The following is a 24189-nucleotide window of genomic DNA, read 5'->3' as shown; positions in this document are numbered from 1 at the left end:
CTGGGGTTCTACACGCACCCGCCTGCTCAGCCTTTATTGTGCCACGAGGTGCGCGAGCGTCCCATCTCTGACAAATGCTTCGACCATGTCCTTTACGTCTATGCATTCTTCAGTGTTGTGGCCTTTTGTCTTGTGGAAGTTACAGTATTTGCTCCGATCAGCATCGTGACGATGTCGGATTATTGGAGGCTTTGGCCATGGGAGCTCTTCAGTGGCGAATATCTCAGTGACGCTTTTGGTGAGTGGCGTCCATCTGGAGTTCCGGTGCGACTGTACATTATCCCTTCCGCCCACTCGATGTTGCAAGCCGGATGAGGTGTCAAAGTTTACCCTTGACTGCCAAATGCCTTGCTTTCGCTTTTTATTTAGTCTGGCGGTGAGGACGTTGTCTTCTCTCGTCTTCTGAGTGTAGAGGTTTGTGCTCTGTGGGAGATCTCTACCCAGTTGCTTCTCTGTTTCCGCATAGCGTTTTGCTGCTGTCATGATGCCATCCCATGTGGATGGCATGCCATCTTTACCCGTTAGGGTGCGGATGAGCTCTGGGTCATGTGCGCCCTGGATAAAGGCGGCGCGAACAAGATCTTCGCTGATATTGCCCAAACTTAGCTTCTTTGAGTTGAAGCGAGTGATGAAGTTTGGCAGAGATTCATCTTCCTCTCGTATGCATTTGAGGATTGTCCATTGCTCCTCGGTATACTTCCGTTGCTGGCTGAAGTCTTGGCTAAACTTCTGCTGGAAGTCTGCCCAGTCGTAGATGTGGTTGACCGGTAGGCGATCAAACCAAGCTCTAGCAGCCCCCCACCAGCGTCATTTGGAACATGTAACACCACGTGGGTTCCGTCCAATTGCTGACGGTTGCCCCCCGCTATGAACCTGTTCAAATGATCGTCTGGATCAGATATACCGTCATATGTGCCTATGTTAGGCATTTGTTTGGCACTCTTTGGGGCGATTGCTTCAGCAATGTCCCTTGCAAATTTGGACGTTCCTGCATTTGCAACGTTTGGTCTGAACGTTTTAGAGAAGTCTCGTGGACTTCCACCTGTGCTTTTTGGTTTGAAGGCTTGTCCAAAATGCCTTTTCGGTTGGGATTCCGTTTCCTTACGCTTCCCTTTTGCCCTATGGCGATGGTTCGCGTCGGAGTCGGATTCCTCCGAGTCATCCTCCCAGTATTCGAATTCGTCGGCCTGTTGCACGGAACGCAAGCGTTCGTCCAACTCAGCCTGGAATTCCTTTTGTCGTGCCTCCGCCCATGCCTTAACTTCATCGAGAGTCTGGCGGGGGAGTCTTCGTTTTTCAAACTGGGTATCGGTGGATCCCAGTAGGCGATCATTTACTGCACTTGCCCCAGCTTTGGTAAGTGGGGTAGTGTTCGTAAAATTTACTTCACTTGCCCCGGCTTCGGTAGCCGGGGTAGTGTTCGTAAAAACTGTGTTGCCGGTATTCCCCCTAGTAGCTGGGGTTGTGGTTACCGGAATTTCTCTAACCATCTTTGTAAAAGTTTGAAAAAACTGGAGAAAATTGTAGTTCTAGCTTTATGCACGGATGGCGCCAATGAAGAAACACTAACCGGACCCACGACAGATTACTGGTAACCTGGGGGTTGGGTAGCTGTTTCCCACGAGGGGTTAGACCCTTGGAAGATGGTTCTTCTGATAACCTGCAAAACAGACACCGTGAGCTCGTCACTGAGAAGGGGGGGGGTTCCTCCTTGTGACCACCCTCCGGCGTGAGAATCAGACTAGATTGCTCTTTAAATATAAAAGTATATTAAGAGATTGCTAGAGCAGATATCAGGTATATTATGATGATAATGTGATAATGTAATGTGTTTAGACGATCATACCATTTGGGGTATTTATAGCCGAAGGTAGGTTTCCAAGGAGGTATGGCCGGCTGCAACAGTGTTCCTGTTCATCAACAGTAGCCTATGCACGTGCCCTGCCGGTAGTTGGTGGGTAGGCAGCGGCTGATAGTGACCAGGCCTGCTGTATACTATTCCCTTTCCACCAACTGCCGGCTACGCACGTGGTATGACAGTAGTTGGTGAGTAGGCAGCGGCTAATAGTGATACAGTACAGGAGCATGTTGCTCGCCATACTGTATCAGTGAGCTGTCGTATCTCTGATCAGATCTTTCGCCCATACCTCGTCAGGTACAGTAAAAGGTCCTTCAGTATACAGACTGGCTTATTTGGGCGGGAGTATTCCCCCTCCCGCCTCTGTGCGGGATTGCTCCCGGCTTGGCTCATTCCTTCAGGTGACACTGAATGATCGAGAGCTAAGTGCCTTGTGCGTGTAGCCATGCTGCGCGGGTGGCCTTCCCTAATGGCTTGTATCCGAGGCTGCGGGGACAGGCGGAGTCCTTCACCATTGGGAGGCATTTCCTGCGGGACCAGCTTGCGTACTGCGCGTAAGGACGTCACGTCTCTGAGCATGGTTGGTCCTGCGGATCCAGTTGGTCTCTGCGCAGATGTCCCTGTTTAAGGTGAGTCTTGCGGGTCCAACTGGGCTCTGCTGGGACCTACCTCTTCAGTGTGCGATAACCATTAGTCTCATTATACCTAGTAAAAACCGACTCCCATTGATTCTGCAACATGAGGAGTGTTTTAATGTGTATGACGTTATAAAACTCATATTCTTCCCAATAAAGATTAAAATGGGATTAGGCGACATGCTTGATTTTTCGACATTGGAATAACTCAACACTTCACCCGGGGTTTGATACAAGAAGTTGGATTAGAAAACATACTCACACACAATATTTTACAAAAGATTTTCGAACACAGTGCACAACTACACACATAAATGGCAGAACATAACAACTAATTTCATTCAATACCAAAAGACTACAAGAGATCGAGATACATGACGTACAGACGATAAAAAATAAATACAAATACACATAAACACCATTACTACTAATACATGACCATTATCTAAAGCATAAATTATTGTAATTGACTTAAAAACATAACTAGAAACAACTAAGCACAAAGTAAATAATTGTGTGTATTCATGAAACTGACAACGGCCCATGTACGCAGAACACGTGAATTACTCCAATACTATAAGCCAATAGAAAATGTACTTGTTGCTTGGTTGCTAGCGCAAAATATAAGCCAATAGAAGTTCATTCCAAATATCGGGAACCCCAGGAACACACCAGTGCGAACAGTCTGAATCAAGTTGGGGGTTCTTTTTTTGTTCATCGGTTAAGAGATGCCAATGTTTCCTGTAAATTGTAGTGTGTGCATCTTTTCTGCATTGTGTTAGTTGGGTTATGTTTATCATCTGTACATTCACCCCCGTGGCATTCAATTTGCTCAACGATGACTCTAATATACTCAACATTTTCAAGTCGATTCCACTTCCCAAAAATTTGTCGTCCATCACAGGTTCCGTCTCTCCATAGCAGTTCCGATTCATGCCTCCCCATTCTTCAGCACTACAAAACCAAGAAGCATATTACTATGTTATCCTAGATTTATTGTCCAACTTTTTACTCTAATTGTCACAAAAGTAAGTATTCGTTTAAGAGGGTTTAGAAAGCTAATATGGAAAGTCTTCTAATAGGCAAGTTAACCATCGAAAACTTTAAAATAGACATCTGAATTCAAGATTTCAAAACTAGACATATGAAAGTGATGCATGTCCCCTTTAGGCTCCACTAGACACCATTAAGCCTAACACTTAATCTCATAAATAGTGACTTAGCACCACCATAAATTGAAGTAACATGGGTCACACATAGGTTATAGATCAGTAGATCGACTAAACAAAACGATAAGGCCAAGACGTTGGAATATAAGCTCCTTTGAAGCCGACCCAAGTACCATGGTCGCCTACACGCTAGAAAATAGGCTCCTTCCTTATTTTGAAGTTTCTTGATGTCCACTTGCTTATTTTGAAGATTATTCCAACTTAATCAGGTTTAGAAGATGATTTGCTTATTGAAGAAGCAGATTCAGGATATGTAAACATTTATTTTGTTTCTCTTTAGTAATTCACTAAATTTATAATTTGATTTTTCCTTACATTTTATATTATTATAACTTATTAGAGAAATATTAAATTATATATATTAAATAAACTATTGTAAAAGAAAATAGAAAAAAAATTCAATATTCACATATCTTGAGTTCGCTACATTAATTATCAGATTTGGCAAGGGTATCTATGGTGAGTTCGCTACACTAAACTGGAAACCAAACAACTTTCAAAAATATCCAATAAACACATATACATTAATTTTCTAATTAAACCACCTACAAGTAACTTTGTTGTTTGCGGACAATTGTTGTTTCTTACCTAGAATGAGTTGCTGTAGCACCCATGAAGAACAATTTCGTTTTCGAATGATCGATATTGGTACGTACCCAATCAGACCATGTTTCGAGACTCATCTTGTAGGCGTGAAGACTATCAACTTCTTCATACTCTTGGTTAGGGTCACCCATCAATCCACCACTCTTTCTAGCAAGTCAACAAATAACAACCTAATTAATTAACTTGTGAATTTGCTAAATATTGAAGCAAACATCTAACACTACTTTACTTTTGAACTTACATGAGCTTCACTTGTACTAATCTCCACCAATGATAGGAGTTAAAGATGAGTATATCTGAATTAACCCAATGTTTAGCATGTTCTTCAATGGCTTTGATTCCAACAATTCTATACTTAACGCTATGGTTCTTTGGACTATCGCCATTAGATTCGACTAGCATTGGAGCCCAGAAGAAATCAATTGAGATATTGTACTCCTGTATTATTAATTTTAACCTGGTGTTACTTGCATGATACTACTACAAAAATAAACAATAGTGTTTGAAATTTGCTTAAAAATGGGCTACAACATTAAGGAATGGATTAGCGATCAAATCCGTATTCCCAAAATTTGTGACCGAAACAAAATTAGTTGAAAATTAAGTGTTTAGAAATTTGATTTCTAATTTGAGCTAAAAGAGTCATCATAAAAGCGGCCGCTAAATGAGTTGTCGCAAAATCGGTCATAAATGAACGGCCACAAATTATCTCTCTAACTACATGGTACAAAAGTGGTCATCCTAGTAATGTTAAAAGATTTGAGCACCCTTTGTAATGAAAATGTAGAACTTACAATGGCTCTGAAAGTGTATCCACTTGTCTTCTTGACCCCTGGGATTGATGAATGGAGCATGCAAACCATGGAATTCCATTGATTTCTGTTTAACGAATCACCCACAAACAATAGTCTTTTACCCCTTAATCTCTCTACTATTGCTGTCACATTAAACCTACACCCACAATTGTTTAGCAAAATTGCAATTAGGGTTTATCGATTGTAAAACAATAAGTAATATTGATAATGGCCAAAGAAACACCGAGCATGTTTGTCACTTGATTTGGCTCGTTGTGACCTTTTCCGTACACTTGTAATGACCTCTGTAATTTTACTCGTAGCCCAAGTAATTATGCAATTTGAGTATTTGATGTCTTGTTTTTCTTATCAAGTCGGTCCAATTAAAAGTCTGTTTTTGAAAGAATTTCTCATCAAGTTTGAAATATGAAACATGTTAGGGTTGTAAACGAACCAAGTCAGGGTGACCTTGGACTCAGCTCGCTAAAAGCTCAAGTTAGCTTGCTAAAAGACCAAGCCAACACATGTATTTCTAAATTATACAAAAATTTATAATATTATATATGGTTCACATATTGATGTATTAACGTACACACACACACATATATACATATATAGCACAGATAATTAATAAAGGGAGGGAAGGAGACCTAGGGAAGTCGCAGCCATGGGGTTGCCATCTCCATTGAAGATACTTGGAATCCTTTCTGCCATAAGTTTGGCAAGCAAAAGTATCTTCGAGATAAGGGCACTCGTTTTCTTTATACAACGGGTAATGACTCTTGTTATCATAAACCCATTTGCCGGAGAACAAATCGCATGTGCCGGTTCCTGTCGGTTGATCAGAAACTTGTGTATTTGTAGTAGCATTTGTAAGAGTAAGAGTAATGTTTTGACCAGCAACTTCAAGTTTATTGTTTTTGTAATAGCTCATAGTTGCTAATCCTCCAAGGAAGAAGACGAGTACGCTACAATGGATCATGATATGCATGTCACACAATCCGATTGAACTATTAGTCTTCCCCATAATTAGGCAAGTTGATTAATCGCCTTTAGTGTTCATTATCGTTGTACGTTAAATAAGTAACTAAGAAGCTCACTGTGAGTTCAAATCACGTGTTTAGTGATGTGTAATGTAGTAACTAGAAATTTAAGTTACAAATAGAGTAAATTTGCAGCCAAGGAAATTATACTTTATTGATAACTTATCTCAAAGAAGGAGATGAGAAAAAGGAAACTAATATGGAAAAAGAAAACAACCAATAACAATATTTATTTTTGTCTACCCTCTCATGACCTTATTATTTTTGTCCCTTAATATGGGTGAAAAGATCCAATACATTAATTCTTAACGTACGTGAATCCTTTTTTTCACGAATCGATCCATGAACTCACATCCCAACATCGGAATCGTCAATACATATCCAATTAATCATTGGTTAACCGAAAAAAACAAGTTTGGATCGTTAATCGATCAAATTTTTACTTTTTTCACGAAGACCGTCTTTTGAGCGTTTTCTGAGCGTTTTAGGTTTTTGGCTGAGCGTTTAAGTTTTTGTGAGCGTTTTCTGAGCGTTATATGTTTTTGCCTTTGAACGTCTCGCTTACCTCTCGTACGTTAAGGCATTAGCGTACAGTATCTCTACCCCTTAATCTGGCAGACAATTTTCTCACTTGATTGCTCCTTTTTGGCTCATTTGGGACCACTTCTGCCAAGTCACGCTCATGAATTTCTGGACACAAATCATTCATAACATGATGCACGTTTCATTATTATTATTATTGTCATTAACTTATTATAATACGTAAACTATTAATGTTACAGATCAAGTGATTTGTTTTCTCAGTGCATTGAGCGTTAAGCAATGGAACAGGTTGCTTTGAATCCGGTACTATACAAACCTCCAATCAGAATATGAGATACTGAATATCCTTTCATGCCAAAATTGGGCATCACTCACGTGATGACTACTGATGTAGGTTTATCATTTTGAGTGCAAATATTTTATATTCTTGGTCAACGGTTTGGTGCGGTTTTGGGTCAAACGCATAACCATAACTTATATCTCAGTTAATAGATAACCATAATATTAACCGGTCATGTTATGACAGTTTTGGTTAATCGGTTTTGAAGGTTATAACAAACCGGTTATGGATAGGTTAACCGTGACTAAAGAATGTAATTACGCCTAAAAGTTGTGTACTTTTTCTCCTGAATAGCAAAAACATGATTTATAAACTATACTAGAAATTTGATAGCGTCTACTTTTTTCAAGCCATTTCCATTTATAAACATAGCAATATATATATATATATATATATATATATATATATATATATGTGTGTGTGTGTATATATATATGAATTTGGATATTGGGCCAAGAATAACATGGAAAAGCGATATAACTAACACCAGGCAAATATTAGCATTAACATGGAGAGATCTATAGTTGACATTATTACTTGCTCTCATTGGCATTTGACATAACCAACAAAATCTCTTTTCAAGATTCATTGATATTGAATCAATCGAACACACTTCTAACACGTGTGTCACTTTAGGAAGACCTTGCATTATATCACCAGATCTTGAATGAAATTAATTGAAGCCATGGAGCCCTACCCATTTATTAATTCGACCCAACTTAAAATTGACTTCAATTTACCCCTTTGATCAATTTAAATGAAGCCTTTGTCTTCCTTTTATTGTTTGTCAGTTTTGGAAATATCGCCATTCATAGGTCCGAGATTATCATTTTACAAATAGACGGGTAGGTTCCAAAATCAGTATTCTCGTTTTCGTTAATTGTGTAAGATTTAAACGTCTTCTCATTATATCCAGATTCATTTCTTTCCTTTGAATATATGATATAGTAATATTTTATACATTTATGAGGCTAACCAGGAGACCGTACATCAGGATATTATTCACTCTTTCTTATTTTCCTTCAATTACATTTGAAAGCGACTTGTAAATTCTATTAAAATCATCTGTCATTGGCTGTCTGCAAATTTCATTATCAAGAAGTGCATCCACAGCTTATTTTAGCAATTTTTCCTGAGATATTATTAATTCTCATGGCCCCAATTGGTAGGAAAAAAACCCGCAACCCATTAGGATTATCCTACACTTGAAAAAAGAAGTCGAAAAAGGAATAAATATAGTGATAATTTGATTCGTACCAGGGATGGGGAAAGAGAATTGAGGAAGTGATGAGTGAGTTAAGCCGGCTATAGGTTATGTTGGTTATTGGTTAAAATTGATTCGGTTATATTGATTAACGGTTATGACGGTTAATTTGCTCATACCTAACAATTGTTATTAATGTAAAAGGGAAAAAAAAGGTTCGAATATGGGGTGTGACATTCATGATGGCTAGATGATGATATTTTCAATAATAAACCATAATTTAGAGGTTGTGTTTGTAATTGAAATGATATAAGTGATGGAAGGTGAAAAACAAGCCTTCAACTGAGCAAAGGCCTACATGTTTTTGTTTTCTTTCAGACTAATTTGAAATAAAGAAGAACGAGGCAGAAATCAAGAAGATGAGGAGCTTGCACTCTCGGAATTGTGTAGCGGATGAAAAATCCGACGGTAATTAAGCCATCATAGCTCGGATTGGCCATATAAAAACTTGTAAGGTATTTATATTTATGAGCAATAAACTCAGAAAAAAATACAATATTGCTACCATATATCTATATATGTTCCAAGATTGATACTCTGAACAAACTCTCTAACACACTATATACAGAAATGACTAAACTCTAGCTCATGCAAACATAAACTGTCTAAGGGGGTGTTTGGTAGAGACCACCTCTGAATCGATCAAATGTAGAAAGTGCTTGATCCACTAAAAAGACACGTTTTAGGGGGGGGGGGGGGGGGGTGGTTGGGCGATCTTATAAAACTTGCCTATTTGATTATTTGCCTTTTGTAAAACAAAAACAATTTTAAAAAACTCCAATTTGAAGGTTTTAGAGTTGATTTGCCAAATACGTTTTCGAAAAGCAAATAAGGAAGTTTTAGAAGCTCACCCAAAACCCCCCTTAATGGTTCATGAAACCATTGTTAAAATGTGTAATACAAAACTTTGTATTTTGTTTGGATAATACAAAACTTTGTGGCTTTTTCTTTCTTTTATATTTTTTAGTGGGATTATATAATATATGCCAGGATAGGGGTGAGACAGACTTGAAGCTAACGAATGCTCTTTAGACATGTCACCAACTGCCAACTGCCAACGGCACCAACCAAACCATCCCCTCTGCCAGCCCACACACCACCACCATTTAACTTTAACTTACATCATATACTAAAAGAATTTGTCATCATGATAGCTTTAAGCAAGTGGGGATACCAAAACATTTTCCAAGTGGAATGTTAATTATGTTCTAGTTTTAGCTTAATATCATCAAATTTAGTAGGGCTCATTATCTGGGATTAGAATGAAAAACCCAAAATCAACTTCAATCAAACAATTGTTTTTTTATTGTTCTAAGTCTTACAACCCGACGGAGATTGTTTTTTTAATCACAAACTGTAGCTTAACGTTGTTTAACAAATGAATACCAATAATATTCTTAGAAGTGGATGGTCTTTTGGCCTGATAGCATCGGGTGTTTATTGTCACAAAATAATGAGGGTTCGTGTCCTGCACGGTGCGAATTAGATTAACTTTAGATGTAACTTTTAAGGATATGTGTTCATTGTTCAACAAATAATTAATCTCTCTAGAAATGAATATATTTTTATGCCTTCAAAGCTAAAGGGAAGTCTATCATAATAGTCAAGTCAACTAAATTTTTTACAAAACTAAGCAAAGAAAAGTCTTTAAAAATAGGAACAACTAATAAGAGTACACTTAAAAACTTTATCCCTTTAGGCAGCGCTAGAGATTAAGCACATTGCCTCATACAACTTTGTAATATGCTTAGGTACATTTGTAGCCGATAGTCCGATATAATACTTAGACAGTTAGACACCTTTGGAACCTAAGCACACTGCCACATGATCCAACCCTGAAATTATACGCTTACACTTTTGTAACTTATACGCTGATACTCTGGCACCTTTGGAGCTAAGCACATTACCTTATACAAACTTAAATACCCTTAATTTGTAACCTCAATACTTAGGCATCTTTGAAGCTTAAATTAAGCTGTGTTTTTTTTATACCTATTTTTCTAAAAAAGTTTAGTCCACATTTTCCTTTTAAGAAAAACTACAATGAATTAATCCAATATTAAATGTATAGGTGATTATAATTCTTTTGACAGAGAGTATCCTTACTTGGCCACTACTCCTAACCCATCAATATACATCATTTCGTACCAACTATGTTAAACATAAATAAGGGAGAAAACTCAACATAGAAGTTTAGAAATTGCATCAAAAAATCACATTCTCTAAACGCACGGGTTTACTAATTTAATGGTGACAAGAAACCAACATTTGGTACCCATAACATGGGGATCATCTAAGAAATTTAGTATCGTACCGTTTTTTGTTTCACTTCTCTTTGCTGTGTTTTTCGTCGCAGCAGTTTACATGGGCCGCGAGTTTGTCACCCTTAACATGATTCCAGCGAAAGTAGATCTTACATTTTCCGGGGATTCATCGTTTGAATGTAATTTGTTTTCTGGGAAATGGGTGCATGATAACAAGTCCTACCCTCTTTACAAAGAGAAGGAATGCAAGTTCATGTCGGATCAATTGGCATGCAACAAGTTTGGAAGAGAGGATTTGAGCTATCAACAATGGAGGTGGCAACCTCAAGATTGTGACCTCCCAAGGTATCACTATTTCTCATACACACTCCTCCAATATGTCTTATAACATCATTTTTTAGAGTTATTACGTGGTTTAGGATTCAACTAAGTACGCTTTTCTAGAAGCGATTTCAGAATGTTTATATACTTCTTGGCAGTTCGGTACCCCTACAAGCGAACTCAACAACTTCACTTGGGTGGCAAGTGAACTACATAGAGTTCGGTGAAAAACTATAAACAATGAGTAAAACTCTAAAAAAAATTTGTTAGAAATTGTATAGTTCGCTTGTAAGGGCAGCGAACTGGCATAATTGTTTCCTGAGAAAAAAGTGTCTAGCGAAACCTAAACCACTTGATAAACCAAAAATCATGTCTTTACTTGAGTTACCTGTTCTTTGATTTGTTATCATGTTAGGTTCAATGCAACAAGATTGTTGGAGAGGCTAAGGAACAAGAGGATGGTGTTTGTAGGAGATTCCTTAAATAGAGGTCAATGGGTTTCAATGGTTTGTCTTTTAGAATCATCCATTCATGACCCAAGAATGAAATACTTGAGCTACGTTAATGGTTCCAATTTAATCGCCTTCAAAGCTCGCGTAAGTAATTAAAAACCTTACTGGGCAAAAGAAAAATAACACTACTAGAAAACTGAGTATTTACAACTAAAAGCAATTGCAAATTTAGCGTATGAGTTGCAACCGAAATACATCAGTCGCAACATTAGCTACCAACCCGGTCATAAAGGGACACAAAGTTGCGACCATTTAAATTTGATCATAAATAAGTTAGAAAAATAAATAGAAAATAAAAAATTGAAATTGATTGCCAAAATTTGAAAAAGAAACAAATTGAAAAAAAAAAATACTAAACTTTGGTATTGGTAAGCTAAAATAAAATCAATTATATATAATATTATATATATTATAATACATATGTTATAAAACATAGCCAACTTACTTTTTATAAATTTTATTATGGGTATTTCTTTATTTTTCAATTCATATAACATCGATTTAACTTAATGAACCTTTCTTATATTGTAAAAGGCTTCAATCTCTGTATGTGACAAAATGTAGGGATACAATGCGTCAATCGAGTTTTATTGGGCACCATTGTTGGTCGAGTCTAACTCAGACGACCCAGTGAACCATAAGTTACCCGAAAGAATAGTTAAATCACAGTCCATTGAAAAGCATGGTAGGGTTTGGACTGATGCCGATATACTAGTCTTCAATTCCTATCTTTGGTGGAGACAACCCCATATTAAAGTATTGTAAGTCCATAATTTTGAAACTTGTATAACTTTATCAAACGTTTGAACATAATGTAGCGGAGTTTATTATCTAGCATGGTTATTATTATTTTATTTGTTTTTTATCTTTAAAAAGATCCTTTTATATTTCATAGAAACATTCAAACGATTTACAATGAAGTGGCAGGTAAGCGGGCAACAAGCTGCGCCGCAACCCCCTTTTGGATAGCAAACCCAATCCGACTAAAAACAAAGTTTTGATTCTTATGGGCTGATACGTTACTATACACAACTTTCTGAACCCTATTCAAAAGGTCCACGGCATCCGGAGCTAAGAAACCAAAAGTGTCAAAGGCAAAGGGGATAAACACGTGTTGATTCTCCAAACAAGCTCTCTCGTGTTTAGCAACCTTGCCCGATGCCGCCTTCAATGCTGCCTGGCCTGCTACAAATCCAGTGTCCCTAATCCCAACAAGAGGGGACACTCCTGTGAGGTCGACACAAGCGTGTTTTCCCCCTACCCACCCAAAAACAAGTATATCGGCCGGTCGTAATGTAGATCTTCCTTCTTGAGGATCCGTAAGAAAGTTTACGGGGGCTTCCTTTTTAGCCGAAATTCCGGCTCGTTTAAGAACATCGCATAGAACATCCCTCACCAAATCATGCCTGTACTTAAACCAGGCAACTCTTTGCAGTGAACCGCATGCTCGCCAAAAGAATCCAAACAAACCATACGGCAAACCGGGCACGGTTCATCTACCGGAAACAAAGGGATCATTAACCGATACTTCAGGATGGCCCGGTACTCCAAAGCCGACATACGTTGGCCCAATCCTTCAATAGGGAGAACACTTAAGAAATCTTGAGCCCGAGGAGCCCGAAGACACTCAAACACCGCTTATCTTTGAATTGTTTTGTTAATAATAACATTATTATATCAAATGGTATATTTCTACATGATGAGGGTTAAATTACCATAGGTGACTAAAAAAATTGTAATACAAGCGGCTAGAAAGGTTATTATGTCAAATGGTTGTACATTAAAGTCTTTGTGGTCGGAGAAAAATCTATTATAATCAAGTTGTCTATTAATTACAATTAATTGTTATGTAGCTTAAAGAAAGATTAAAATGACTAATTAGATGTTGAATTAAATGATGATTATTAGGTGGGGTTCGTTTGAAGATAAAAACGGGATATATAAAGAAGTAGAGATGCTTCGAAGCTACGAATTGGCCCTCAAAACATGGTCGGATTGGTTAGAGATTCATGTTAATCGAACCAAGACTTCGTTATTCTTCATTAGCATGTCACCTACTCATGAAAGGTACATCCTTAATTTATTCATTTTTGTTTTAAGTTTTAGGATTTTAGCATCCTTTTTAAACCATTTTCTTTTTTCCTTTTTCTTAAAGTTTTTTTACATGTGATTATACCGTTCTTACGAATCTCAACATAATACTGAATTCTGAAATGTATCTACCCCTACTAATAAATAAGGGGAGTGATTTGAATAACATAGACCATACGGATTTTACAAGAACTAGATGGCATGGCTGGCTTTTATAGGAAGGCAAGGTGGTCGACGGTCTCTAGCCCGATCACACCTCTAGACTCGGTTTTTTCAAATAAAAATTATATATAATTTTATAAAAAATATGTAATTTTAATTATTAAACCCAATTAAGCCTAATTTGTTAAAAAATTAGACAACTCAAATTATAACCAATTAAGCTCCTTTAAAAATTTAATTGTTTAACCCAACAAAAAGACTCTTTTACTTAAGACCCAAAATATTTCCCTTTTGATCCAAATTTTTTTTAGGATTTTCAGAAACGGCTATGCCGGATGGTTAGTTATATAAATGTTAAAATTTAGGCTATTGATAAGTGATGTATAACATTTTCTTAAAAAATTGTTTATTTTCGCAAATATTCAAACAAAGAAATACACATACTTTCCTTGATAATAAGTATAGAAAATACGTTGGAAGAATTGAAAAGAAAGTTAAATATAACTTTCCGAATCATAACTTAGTGGTCTGATGGTTAACTCATGTTGTATGCCTCCCACGAAAGGTTATGAGTTCAAATATTTACAAAAATGTAAAAGAAATTCCTTGATATGTCTAACCTTCCTAAAGATGTGTGTGTGTTGAACAAATAATATTCCATTCTGAATTCATCTAACTCGCCAACTATGAGATTTGAATACTCGATCTTTAATGAAAGAAAACACTTGTTATGCCATCAGATATTCATATAACTTATGACTTGAAATAAAGCTCGAACCTGGCCCTAATCAAAATATGTTTGGGCCCGAATTGTACTTAAAAGTCTTAAAGGGCGTTACTTTAACTTGGGGGATTCAAACCAGCTTTAAGTTGAATCTTGGTCTAGTTCTCAATATTATTTATTCTTTTTTAGCTATAGTTATCCATACATGAAAACGATTTATATTTGCAAAATACTATATCTTATTAGAACACGTAAAATAAAACTAGTCACTAAACTTCCAACTTAAAGAAAATAAGATAATATAAGTGTAATGTTTATTTTCTGATTCATCTCCACCATAATCAAAATATATCATTTTCTATGTCATCTTGATTATAGGGCGAGAGAGTGGGGTGCATCCAATGACCAAAATTGTTATAGTGAGACTGACATGATTACTAAAGAGGGATACACAGGCAGTGGAACAGATCCTAAAATGATGAGGATAGTAGAAAACACCATTGATGAACTGAAAACAAGAGGTTTGAAAGTTGAAATCATCAATATAACTCAACTTTCTGACTATAGAAAAGATGGGCATCCATCAATTTATAGGAAGCAATGGGACACACTCAGTGAAGAACAGTTATCAAACCCAAGTATTTATTCAGATTGTATACATTGGTGTCTTCCTGGTGTGCCTGATGTGTGGAACGAGCTTTTGTATGCTTATATTTTTCAATAATGAAAAATATTGAATATTGTTGTCAAATTGTCAAAAGAGTTGTCTAATTTAGATGTGAATTTATCATCTACCAATGGGTTTACACATGCATGTAGTTCTTAAACTTCAAATATATATAACTAGTTATTTACCCGGCGCGTTGCGTCAGACGGGAAAAAGCCAAACCGCTAAGGATATATGGCAAACACATAGACATTTACATAAAGTGTTCAAAGTTTTACAAATATACAGATAGTTGCATTAAGCGTTCAAAGTTTTCCATAAAAGTTATAAAAAGGTAATAATGCTATATTATCAAACAAACAATTTAAGAGTAAATTTAACAAAACTAATTCTGGGTAGCTGATTAGTAGTCTAATTCATGTAAATACTTAAATAATCGTAATATAATTTAATAAAGTAAAGCATATCCAAACATCATCAGACTATTTGGTTTTAGAATGCTTATCAAAATTCCAGTTTAATCACAAGTACCAAACACCCGCAGTTCTTCATCTTATAGAAAGCACAAACTTTTAAAAAATTCAACATAACACCCAAAAGCAGCTAACCTGCATTGACATAACATATCACATGTAAAAAAACACATTTAGAAATGCACATATGCTCACAAAGAGAAGTCACCTAAAACATGCTGCACTTTAACATAGACCTCCATTTTCATTTTCATCAATTGGATTTTCTGCATTTTCAGGGGCAATTTGCAGCAACATTTGATGTGTTTGGCTTAAAAAAGTTAACTGTACCACTTAAAATTAAACTGCACATGCATAGTCGTTTAAACTCTAAACAAACAGACTCTGTATGAACTATTCAATGGGAAATTCGCTTGTGTTCGTTTATTTATGTTCATCAATGTCCGTTTATGTTGGTTTAAATGTTAAACAAAAGTAGTTATATTTATAGAAATACATATAGATATATATATATATATATATATATAATAAAAGGGACTCGTTGAAATCATAAGCATACGTATATGTATATTATAAAAGAGCAGTCATAAAACATGTGACATGTCATATAGAGCTACATGATCATCTAATATTGTCAGAGTTATGTTTTTCTAAGGTATAAAGATTGACTTAGGATATCCAGAACATGTTCGATTATTGTAGCATGTACCGTCAATGTCAATAAAAATGGTCCCATTAGGTTTTATATAGAATAATTACATTTTATAAAAGAAATCTAATAAATTTAATGTTTGAAGGTTTGAAACAGTCGTTTGAATGTTCATTGAAGCGGCCATTTTCTGGTGGCTATCACGTAAACCCTACAACCAAACACCCGTCCAACGACGCTCTAACGATGGCTTGATTACTGAAATTTCTCAGAATGGATTTTGAAAATTGAAATGTATGACATCAAATAGATTTAAGCGATTTCCAACATACATGCAAATTTTAAAGATGGATATGGTTGTCACTAATATTAGTGGATACCATCCATCATATAGATTTAAGCTTATCAGAGTATGATTTCCAACATACATACAAATACAAATTTTAAAGATGGATATGGTTGTTACTAATATTAGTGGATACCATCCATCAAATAGATTTAAGCTTTTCATAGTATGATTTCCAACATACATACAGATTTTAAAGATGGATATGGTTGTTACTACGATTAGTGGATACCATCCATCAAATAGATTTAAGCTTATCAGAGTAAGTTTTACTGTAAAATATCATTACTACATAACTGCAAAGGGTATAACATCACTCACTTGTGAAAAAAAATTGGAAATGGGAGGAATGAGTATATGGTGAAACGGTTTTTCGAAGGAGAGAAAATATTTTTGGGTTTTTAGGTGATTCACCATTTGAATTGACGGATCTTAGATTGATAGCAGAGACTGTCAATGTTTGTCGGTTGAGCTGGAGGATTGTCCCGTGTTCCGCCATTTGAAATGACGGAAGTGAGAAAATTATCACGTGTTCTGCCATTTGAAATGGCGGAACCCGAAGTTACTTCTTCCGCCATTATGACTAGCATGCCCCTATATATCTGTTGTACTTCCGCCATTTCAAATGCAATGATGAACAGTGTACACTGACACACATGACGTTTCACAGTTTTGACCACATTGTCCACTATTGTTATTTCAAATAACGAGACTTTTCACCTTTTGACTACACGGTTCACTCTAAAGAGTGGAGTTTTCAATTTTTTTTTTCTGAAAACTTTGATAAATCCTAACTTTTATTTATTTAGTTTGTTAAAATACATTTTTTTTAAAACGGTTAATTTTAAAAAAATACATGTTTTATTAATCTTTTTTACATGTGAGAGTTGAACCCAAACCCCCATTTTAAACCGAAGTACTTAAGGTGTGACACTCAACCACTTGAGCTATGAATCTTTAATTTTTAGTAGCAATTAAAAAATTATGTTTTTTTAATTTTATCAATAATAATAAAAAATATGTTGTAATTTGTAATTAATAACTTAACCTTGAGTTCCACCATCTCAAATGTCAAGAGTGAACTCAAGGTTAAGTTATTAATTAAATTTTCAATATTTATTTATTATTACTATTAAAATAAAAAATAAGTTTAATAAAAACCTAGATTTTTAATTGCTACTATAAATTAAAGATTCATAGCTTAAATGATTGAAGTGTCAAACCTCAAAGACTTATTAGATGTGTCAGTGTATGTTACTATTCACAATTATCATTTGAAATGACAAGAGTGAAATGTGTGGTCAAAAGGTGAAAAGTGTCGTCATGTGTATCAGTGTACAATGTTCACTACTGCCATTTGAATTGGCGGAAGTCTAACAAATACATAAGGGTAGGCTAGTCAAATTGGAGGAAGAAGTAACTTCGGGTTCCACTGCTACATAAATAGGCGTTTGCCAATTTTTGCAACGGAAAAAATTGGTCGCAATTTTTGCTACGAAGTAGCTAGGGAAACATATTGCTACAATTTTGTTACAAATATTCCGTTGCAAAACAAATTCCATAGCAAACTTAAGAAAATAAGTATTATAAAAATGATTTCATAAAGACGGTAGTGAAGATAGCTAAGTTAAGAGCGGAGTTGGAACGAAAAACCCAAAAAATGCTATGTTGCAGAAAATAAGAGATTATATGCTGAAATGAATGAGAAACTTCTACTATTATCACGAAACCAGCTAGAAAAATTTTCACTAAGTTAAGGTATATGGGTTTATGTTGGAAAACCAAATTTCAATTTTTATTGTATTACTTTTTGGATGTTTAGATCTTTCTTGTTTTATATTTGGATATTTTATGCTATTTGGTTTGAACTTTTTTCTTTGATATGGTGTTTTATAACATTTGAATATATTGTTTATAGGGAAAAGTGGAAAAGAATATAAAAATGAAAAAAAATATTGAAAAATTCCAAATAAAGCCTATAGATAAATCCTTAGCTAAAACCTTGATTAATCCATAGCGAAAGCATGTGAATTTTTGTGGCTACATTCGTAGCAAAACTCATCCAAAATTTGTAGCTAAATTTCATAGCTAAAACCATAGCCAAAGTTGTTGAAACTCTGTAGCAAAATTACATAGTTTTATAATTGTAGCAAAAAGTTCATAGCTAAAAAATGTAGCAAAATTTTGAAGCTAATAATTCGTAGCCAACAATTTTGTGGCAAAATCCATAGAGAATGTAACTAAAATAACGTCATCTCTTTTGGCAACTAAAATTGTTGTAAAAGTCCGATTCCGTAGCAAAAACCCGTAGCAAATAAGTTAGCAACAAGACTTGTACCTACGAACCAAATCCGTAGCAAATCTGTAGCAAACCCCTGTTTGCTACAGATTTGCTACGGTTTTACTAACAGGGTTAGTAAAACCCGGACTTTGGTAAAACTTGAATTCCCGAGCGTTACGACAGTTAGTCGGTGTAAAAAAAATAACATTAAAAAGCAATGTTGTGACAATCATTTGGTGCCATGTACGTGGACCAATCAATGGTTTGCGGCACCAAGCTCGTGAGATATGAACGTCTTCAAGGATTTAAATACCTCGACCGAATCGAAATGAAGAGGTCCATAGACTATAAACTAACTTTTTAAACGGAGGTTAACGTTATAACGATAAACATAACAAAAGTATAATATTAAAATCAAATTCCGTAGTAGTTAACAGCTAATTGATAATTTGTGAAGTTTTCTTAGCATTATTGACAAGAAAAAAGGAATGAGACAATAAAGAATTTCAATCGGCCGCTAATTCTTTTATATCTTATTTGATTTTCATATTCTTTTAGTTTTTAATTTTGGTTTAGGCCCAACAATTTAAACTTATTAAAATGGATTATGTACAACAAAAAGTTTTAGGCCCAACAGTTATAAGATGATTAAAATCAAATCATATTTTATAAGGTTTATATTTTTAAATATATATAAAAAAGATTGGTACCCAAATATTGCGTGCGGCTCGCACACCCTCCCAGCCGGCCATGATGGGAGACATCAGCCGTCAAAGACCAATCTATCGAGTTACGAATCTGGTTGTCGTTACGGTTAGTGGGTACCATGGAATCAAAGAGAAGGGAATGTCTTGAACAAGCAAGAGAACGTCATGAACAAGGAAGAGAAAGAACAACAGATATTCATTCCCACACCATCATTGATCACAGCCTTTGAAGCAGCGTGAAAGTTTCATACATATGTTAATCTATGCGGATAAGCCCAAATTAAGCCATGCATGGGAATCATTAATTTTCCAATGGACAATTCCTTAATAATCTCTCGGTAAATGTAAAATAAGAATTCTAATACGATTTTAAAAAATAATCTATGCCCTTAAAGTGTAACTTAAAAGAAAACCTTTATATATACCCAACGTTCGATAAATTGTCCGTGATCCGGTTGGCGGGTGATTCGTTTATTTAACAAACGAATGAATATGAACAAAAAACTTATGTTCGTTTAATTAAGCAAACGAGCATAAACACGTGTTTTGTTCGTTTATGTATTAATAGAAATAATTAATATTATCTAGATGAGTTATTTACTTAAAATGTTCTATATTTGTTCATTTGTGTTCATATAAGTGTTTTCATTCATGTTCGTTTATGTTCATTTACATTTGTTCATATATGTTCATTTATGTTCGTTAATCTTTGTTAAGTTGTGTTAATTTAGATTTAAAAAAAAAGAACATAAACAAACAAAAATGCTACTTTTTTAAATTTAAGGATATGAACATAAATATTTGTTCGATTAAGTGTTGGTGTTTATTTAATGTTAAATGAACGAACACGAACATACCTCGTGTTCTTTCGATTCGTTTACATGCTTTCATTATTCACATTAATTAATATAATCTTAATCTATATTAATCTATATGTCTATAGACTCTGCCGATTTTATTTGCGTTCGTGAACCGTCCGTGAACACATTCATTTCCTTTATGAACGAAATATCTCGTTCGGTAAGTGTTTGTGTTCGTTCAGTGCGTTTACAACCCTAATATAGACATATAAAACAGTTTATTGTGAGAATTGAATGGCTAATATCAATCCTAATTAATTAATTAAGTGAACTCCAAGCATGTGTAGAAAAGAGTTGAACCATTTAATTCCTCGTGAACAAGGTTAACCAACCATGCATATATAGAGTTAAAAATATTGATTTATATATCTCTCCTACACAATTGGACCTCCTAACCTTTCTCCCTCTATTCTGTGTGTGTATGTGTGTGTGTGTGTGTGTGTGTGAGAGAGAGAGAGAGAGAGAGAGAGAGAGAGAGAGAGAGAGAGATGGTGAAGAAGCAATCCTCAATAGTATGGGACATGAGAACCATGTTACATTGTAGCATTATCATGTTCTTCCTTGGAGGACTAGCAACTTTAAGCTTTTATAGCAACTCTAGTCAAGAAGCAATGAGTAACACCATTAAGGTTACTCTTACTACAACCACTACCACTATAACTACAGATCAATCAAATCCAAATACGAACACAAATATGAACACGGACACGGACACGAACACAAACACACATACAAACACAAACACAAACACGAACACGAACACGAACACAAACACAAACACAAGCACGAACACGAAAACAAACACAAACACAAACACTGATATAGGTGCACAAGTGTTTGAGCATCAAAGAAGCCTTAAAGTTGCACCACCATCTTTAACAGAAACTTGTGATTTGTTCTCCGGCAAATGGGTTTATGATAACAAGAGTCATTATCCTTTGTACAAAGAACACGAGTGTCCTTTTTTATATGGCGATTTAGCTTGCCAAACTTATGGCAGAAAGGATTCTAAGTATCAAAGATGGAGATGGCAACCTCATGGTTGTGACTTCCCAAGGTATGTAATATTATCTTCTAAAGTTTTGCATGAACTAATCAATTAACAAACTCTTAGTAGACACTAATATAATATTTCTTTTGAATGGATAGATTTGATGGCAAAGCAATTGTGGAGAGACTAAAGGGTAAAAGGTTATTGTTTGTTGGTGATTCGGTAAACCGAAACCAATGGGATTCGATGATATGCATGCTCTATTCATCAATTCCAGGGGTAAAGAAGCTTGGCCAGGAGCTCAATCGTACCTTGTACACCTTTAGGTCCAATGTAAGTCATACCTTTCGATCCATTCCCACAAATATTTATATTTTCCATTCGGACGTAAAAGTGTAAACTTCTGTTAATCAAATATATAAATGTTTCTCTTGAATTGTTATATGTTAATATATAGAACACAATGTTTGTGTTTACAAGTGTGTGTTGTTTAGATGATGAAAGTGACAATTGAATAAAACAATACTGGAGTACAATATATCGGTTGATTATTATTGGGCTCCAATGCTGGTCGAATCTAACGGTGATGATCCATCAAACCATCGCCTTGACCATCGAACTATTCGTGTCAAATCCATAGAGAAACATGCAAGGCATTGGGTTGATGCGGATATACTCGTCTTTAATACTTATCTTTGGTGGAGATTACCTATAATAAAGCTCTTGTAAGTTCAAGTAACATTTTTATTTCTTTTTTTGGAACTTGGTGGAGAATAGTTACCTTATATATTTTGCCAAATTAAGCAACAAGTTAATTAGGTGTCGTCTTATTGTTTCTGACTCAGGAAGGGTCCGGGGTCATTATTGGGTGGTCCAAATCAAGTGTACGATGAAATTGACAACTATCGTGCGTATAAGAAAATTTTGGAAACGTGGTCCAAGTGGGTACATAACAACATTGATCCTGGAAAGACCAAGATGTTCTTCATGGGCCTTACAGCAACTCATTCGAAGTACCAAACAAAAAACAAAAACCCTCTTTTTATTCTTTTTGGTTATTTTAATTTGCCAGGTTATACAACAAATGAGGACAAAAATGATAATAATGAGAAAATAATTTGTAGCCAACAAAAAACCTCAAAATTAAGGAAAAACTAATAAAAAAATCAATAACTCAAAATTTAATTAAAAAAAACGAAAAATGTAAAAACACGAAAAAGTGTGTTTTTTGGAAATTTTTTTCGTTAATTGTGTCTTTTTTTTCCTTGACTTGTGTTATATTTAGTTCGGCGTTGCGTTATATTTTGCGGCATAGTGTGTTTTTATTATCGTTGTGTTGTTTGTTCATTTCCGGCATTGTGTATTCTTTCTCGGCATTGTGTCTTTTCGTCTTTTTTATTTTTGAAATTTTTTTGTATTTTGTTTGGAATGGGAATATGGGGAAAACATTTTTTATTTTTAAATTTTTCGTTTTATATTTTTCGTTATATTTTTTTATGTTTTTATTGAAAATTTTTAGGAGTTTTTTTGTGGTCACAAATCGATCTCACACTTCTCGTTTTTTTTTGTCGCTTTGCATTTTTTACATTTTTCTATTTTAGGATGTCAATTGTATTATTTGCGCAGAGCTAAATATTGGGGAGGCAAGAAGCAAACTAGTTGCTACAAAGAGAAAGAGCCGATGACGACTCATGGTTTTTGGGACAACGAAACAAATCCGAAAATGCTAAGAATATTGGAGTCATCATTGAGCAAATCGAAAGCCAAAGGGGTGAATGTGCAACTAATAAACATAACACAGCTAACACAATATAGAAAAGATGCACACCCTACTATCCATCGGAGACTATGGCGTCCTTTAACCGATGAGCAAAAAGCAAACCCACAACAGGCTTCTGATTGTACACATTGGTGTCTTCCTGGGGTTCCTGATGTTTGGAATGAACTTCTCTTAGCTTACATGTTTCCAGCAACAGAACCCGCTAGCCAATAAAAAGGAAAACTACCAAAATACTTGACAAAATGCCCGTGGTTTATATATTTACTCATATCATTTTACTTTTTTTTGTTAAATAAGAAAATGGCTTGAGATGGAAATCTGTTGTACATGTTGAATCTGCTACCCCAAAGTGATCAAAATGCATCAGAGATAAAAGTATTTTATAAACCTTTTAGATTCTTGATTCTCTTAGGTTATTGCCATTATAGAACATTGCAGGCATGTTTTATTTTGTTGATATTTATGTATTATAGGTTGGTGCCTTGATTTTAATTAGTTTAAAAATTGCCAATGAACACACTAAGTATTTATGATTTCTTATTTACATGTTATTTATGAAACGTTGCGTTATATCTTACGTGTTTCGATCATGTGTTATTTATTTACCATCGACTATCGGAAAACGTAGATAACAAGTGACGCCATGCATAAGGCCTTCATTGCACCCTAAACGTGCTCTTCTTTTGCTCTTGCGTGGAAATCATGAAAATATAATACCTTTAATTTATTCATATCTATATTATATTCCATAGTGAACAATTTCTTGAAAGTGTTGGCATTCAAGATGGAATGAAGATGGAGGCTGTAGGAGTATGGTACTAAACCCGGTTTTACGACCCTAAATTTATTATGTTTGGCTTATTTTATTACATGGACTAATACAATGTTATTGGGCTGAGGGGGTTTTGTGGAGGTAACCCTAACTGGGCTAGGCCCATTAGGGTACCATGATGGTGGCCATAAGGCTCTCTATATAAGGAGGTCTCCACCTCCTTATTAAGAGGTCATGCTCAATAAGAGCCACCACCACTTTTTTGTGTCTGTAAACA

The 24189-nt window shown here is 35.3% G+C and overlaps 3 protein-coding genes across 3 annotated transcripts; 2 read left to right on the top strand and 1 right to left on the bottom strand.

The window, feature by feature from the left end:
- Nucleotides 1–2842: 2842 nt before the first annotated feature.
- On the bottom strand, nt 2843–6184 carry LOC143617574 (protein trichome birefringence-like 34). The gene is made up of 5 exons (XM_077090088.1): nt 5773–6184; nt 5123–5279; nt 4570–4766; nt 4311–4475; nt 2843–3447 (listed from the first exon to the last, which is right to left on the bottom strand). Exons 1-5 carry the CDS (start codon nt 6147–6149, stop codon nt 3105–3107), a joined length of 1239 nt encoding a protein of 412 aa, XP_076946203.1. The 5' UTR covers nt 6150–6184; the 3' UTR covers nt 2843–3104.
- A 4172-nt stretch (nt 6185–10356) lies between these two features.
- Nucleotides 10357–15131, top strand: LOC143617573 (protein trichome birefringence-like 34). Its single transcript, XM_077090087.1, has 5 exons — nt 10357–10921; nt 11313–11493; nt 11974–12170; nt 13318–13476; nt 14765–15131. Exons 1-5 carry the CDS (start codon nt 10560–10562, stop codon nt 15108–15110), a joined length of 1245 nt encoding a protein of 414 aa, XP_076946202.1. The 5' UTR covers nt 10357–10559; the 3' UTR covers nt 15111–15131.
- Nucleotides 15132–20740: 5609 nt separating this feature from the next.
- LOC143617575 (protein trichome birefringence-like 34) lies at nt 20741–23370 on the top strand. The gene is made up of 5 exons (XM_077090089.1): nt 20741–21426; nt 21519–21693; nt 21892–22085; nt 22206–22373; nt 22987–23370. The coding sequence occupies exons 1-5, from the start codon at nt 20858–20860 to the stop codon at nt 23351–23353; spliced, it is 1473 nt and encodes a 490-aa protein (XP_076946204.1). The 5' UTR covers nt 20741–20857; the 3' UTR covers nt 23354–23370.
- Nucleotides 23371–24189: the final 819 nt, after the last annotated feature.

This window comes from Bidens hawaiensis, unplaced genomic scaffold, assembly GCF_021521415.1.
Source record: "Bidens hawaiensis isolate Kalapana, Puna unplaced genomic scaffold, B.hawaiensis_p1.1 tig00055696_1, whole genome shotgun sequence".
Classification (NCBI taxonomy): domain Eukaryota; kingdom Viridiplantae; phylum Streptophyta; class Magnoliopsida; order Asterales; family Asteraceae; genus Bidens; species Bidens hawaiensis.
The sequence above is the reverse complement of the archived record's forward strand: the minus strand, read 5'-3'. Positions and strand labels throughout refer to the sequence as shown.

Bases quoted from the DNA above. Each gene is read 5' to 3' on its own strand.
- LOC143617574 (XM_077090088.1), bottom strand. From the start codon at position 6,149: ATGGGGAAGACTAATAGTTCAATCGGATTGTGTGACATGCATATCATG. The intron at 5,280-5,772 runs GTCTCCTTCCCT...TTGTGGGTGTAG, and splicing joins CATGGCTGCGACTTCCCTAG to GTTTAATGTGACAGCAATAG. The intron at 4,767-5,122 runs GTAAGTTCTACA...TTAATAATACAG, and splicing joins GATACACTTTCAGAGCCATT to GAGTACAATATCTCAATTGA.
- LOC143617573 (XM_077090087.1), top strand. From the start codon at position 10,560: ATGGTGACAAGAAACCAACATTTGGTACCCATAACATGGGGATCATCT. The intron at 11,494-11,973 runs GTAAGTAATTAA...GACAAAATGTAG, and splicing joins TAATCGCCTTCAAAGCTCGC to GGATACAATGCGTCAATCGA. The intron at 13,477-14,764 runs GTACATCCTTAA...TCTTGATTATAG, and splicing joins ATGTCACCTACTCATGAAAG to GGCGAGAGAGTGGGGTGCAT.
- LOC143617575 (XM_077090089.1), top strand. From the start codon at position 20,858: ATGGTGAAGAAGCAATCCTCAATAGTATGGGACATGAGAACCATGTTA. The intron at 21,694-21,891 runs GTAAGTCATACC...ACAATACTGGAG, and splicing joins TGTACACCTTTAGGTCCAAT to TACAATATATCGGTTGATTA. The intron at 22,086-22,205 runs GTAAGTTCAAGT...TTTCTGACTCAG, and splicing joins TTACCTATAATAAAGCTCTT to GAAGGGTCCGGGGTCATTAT.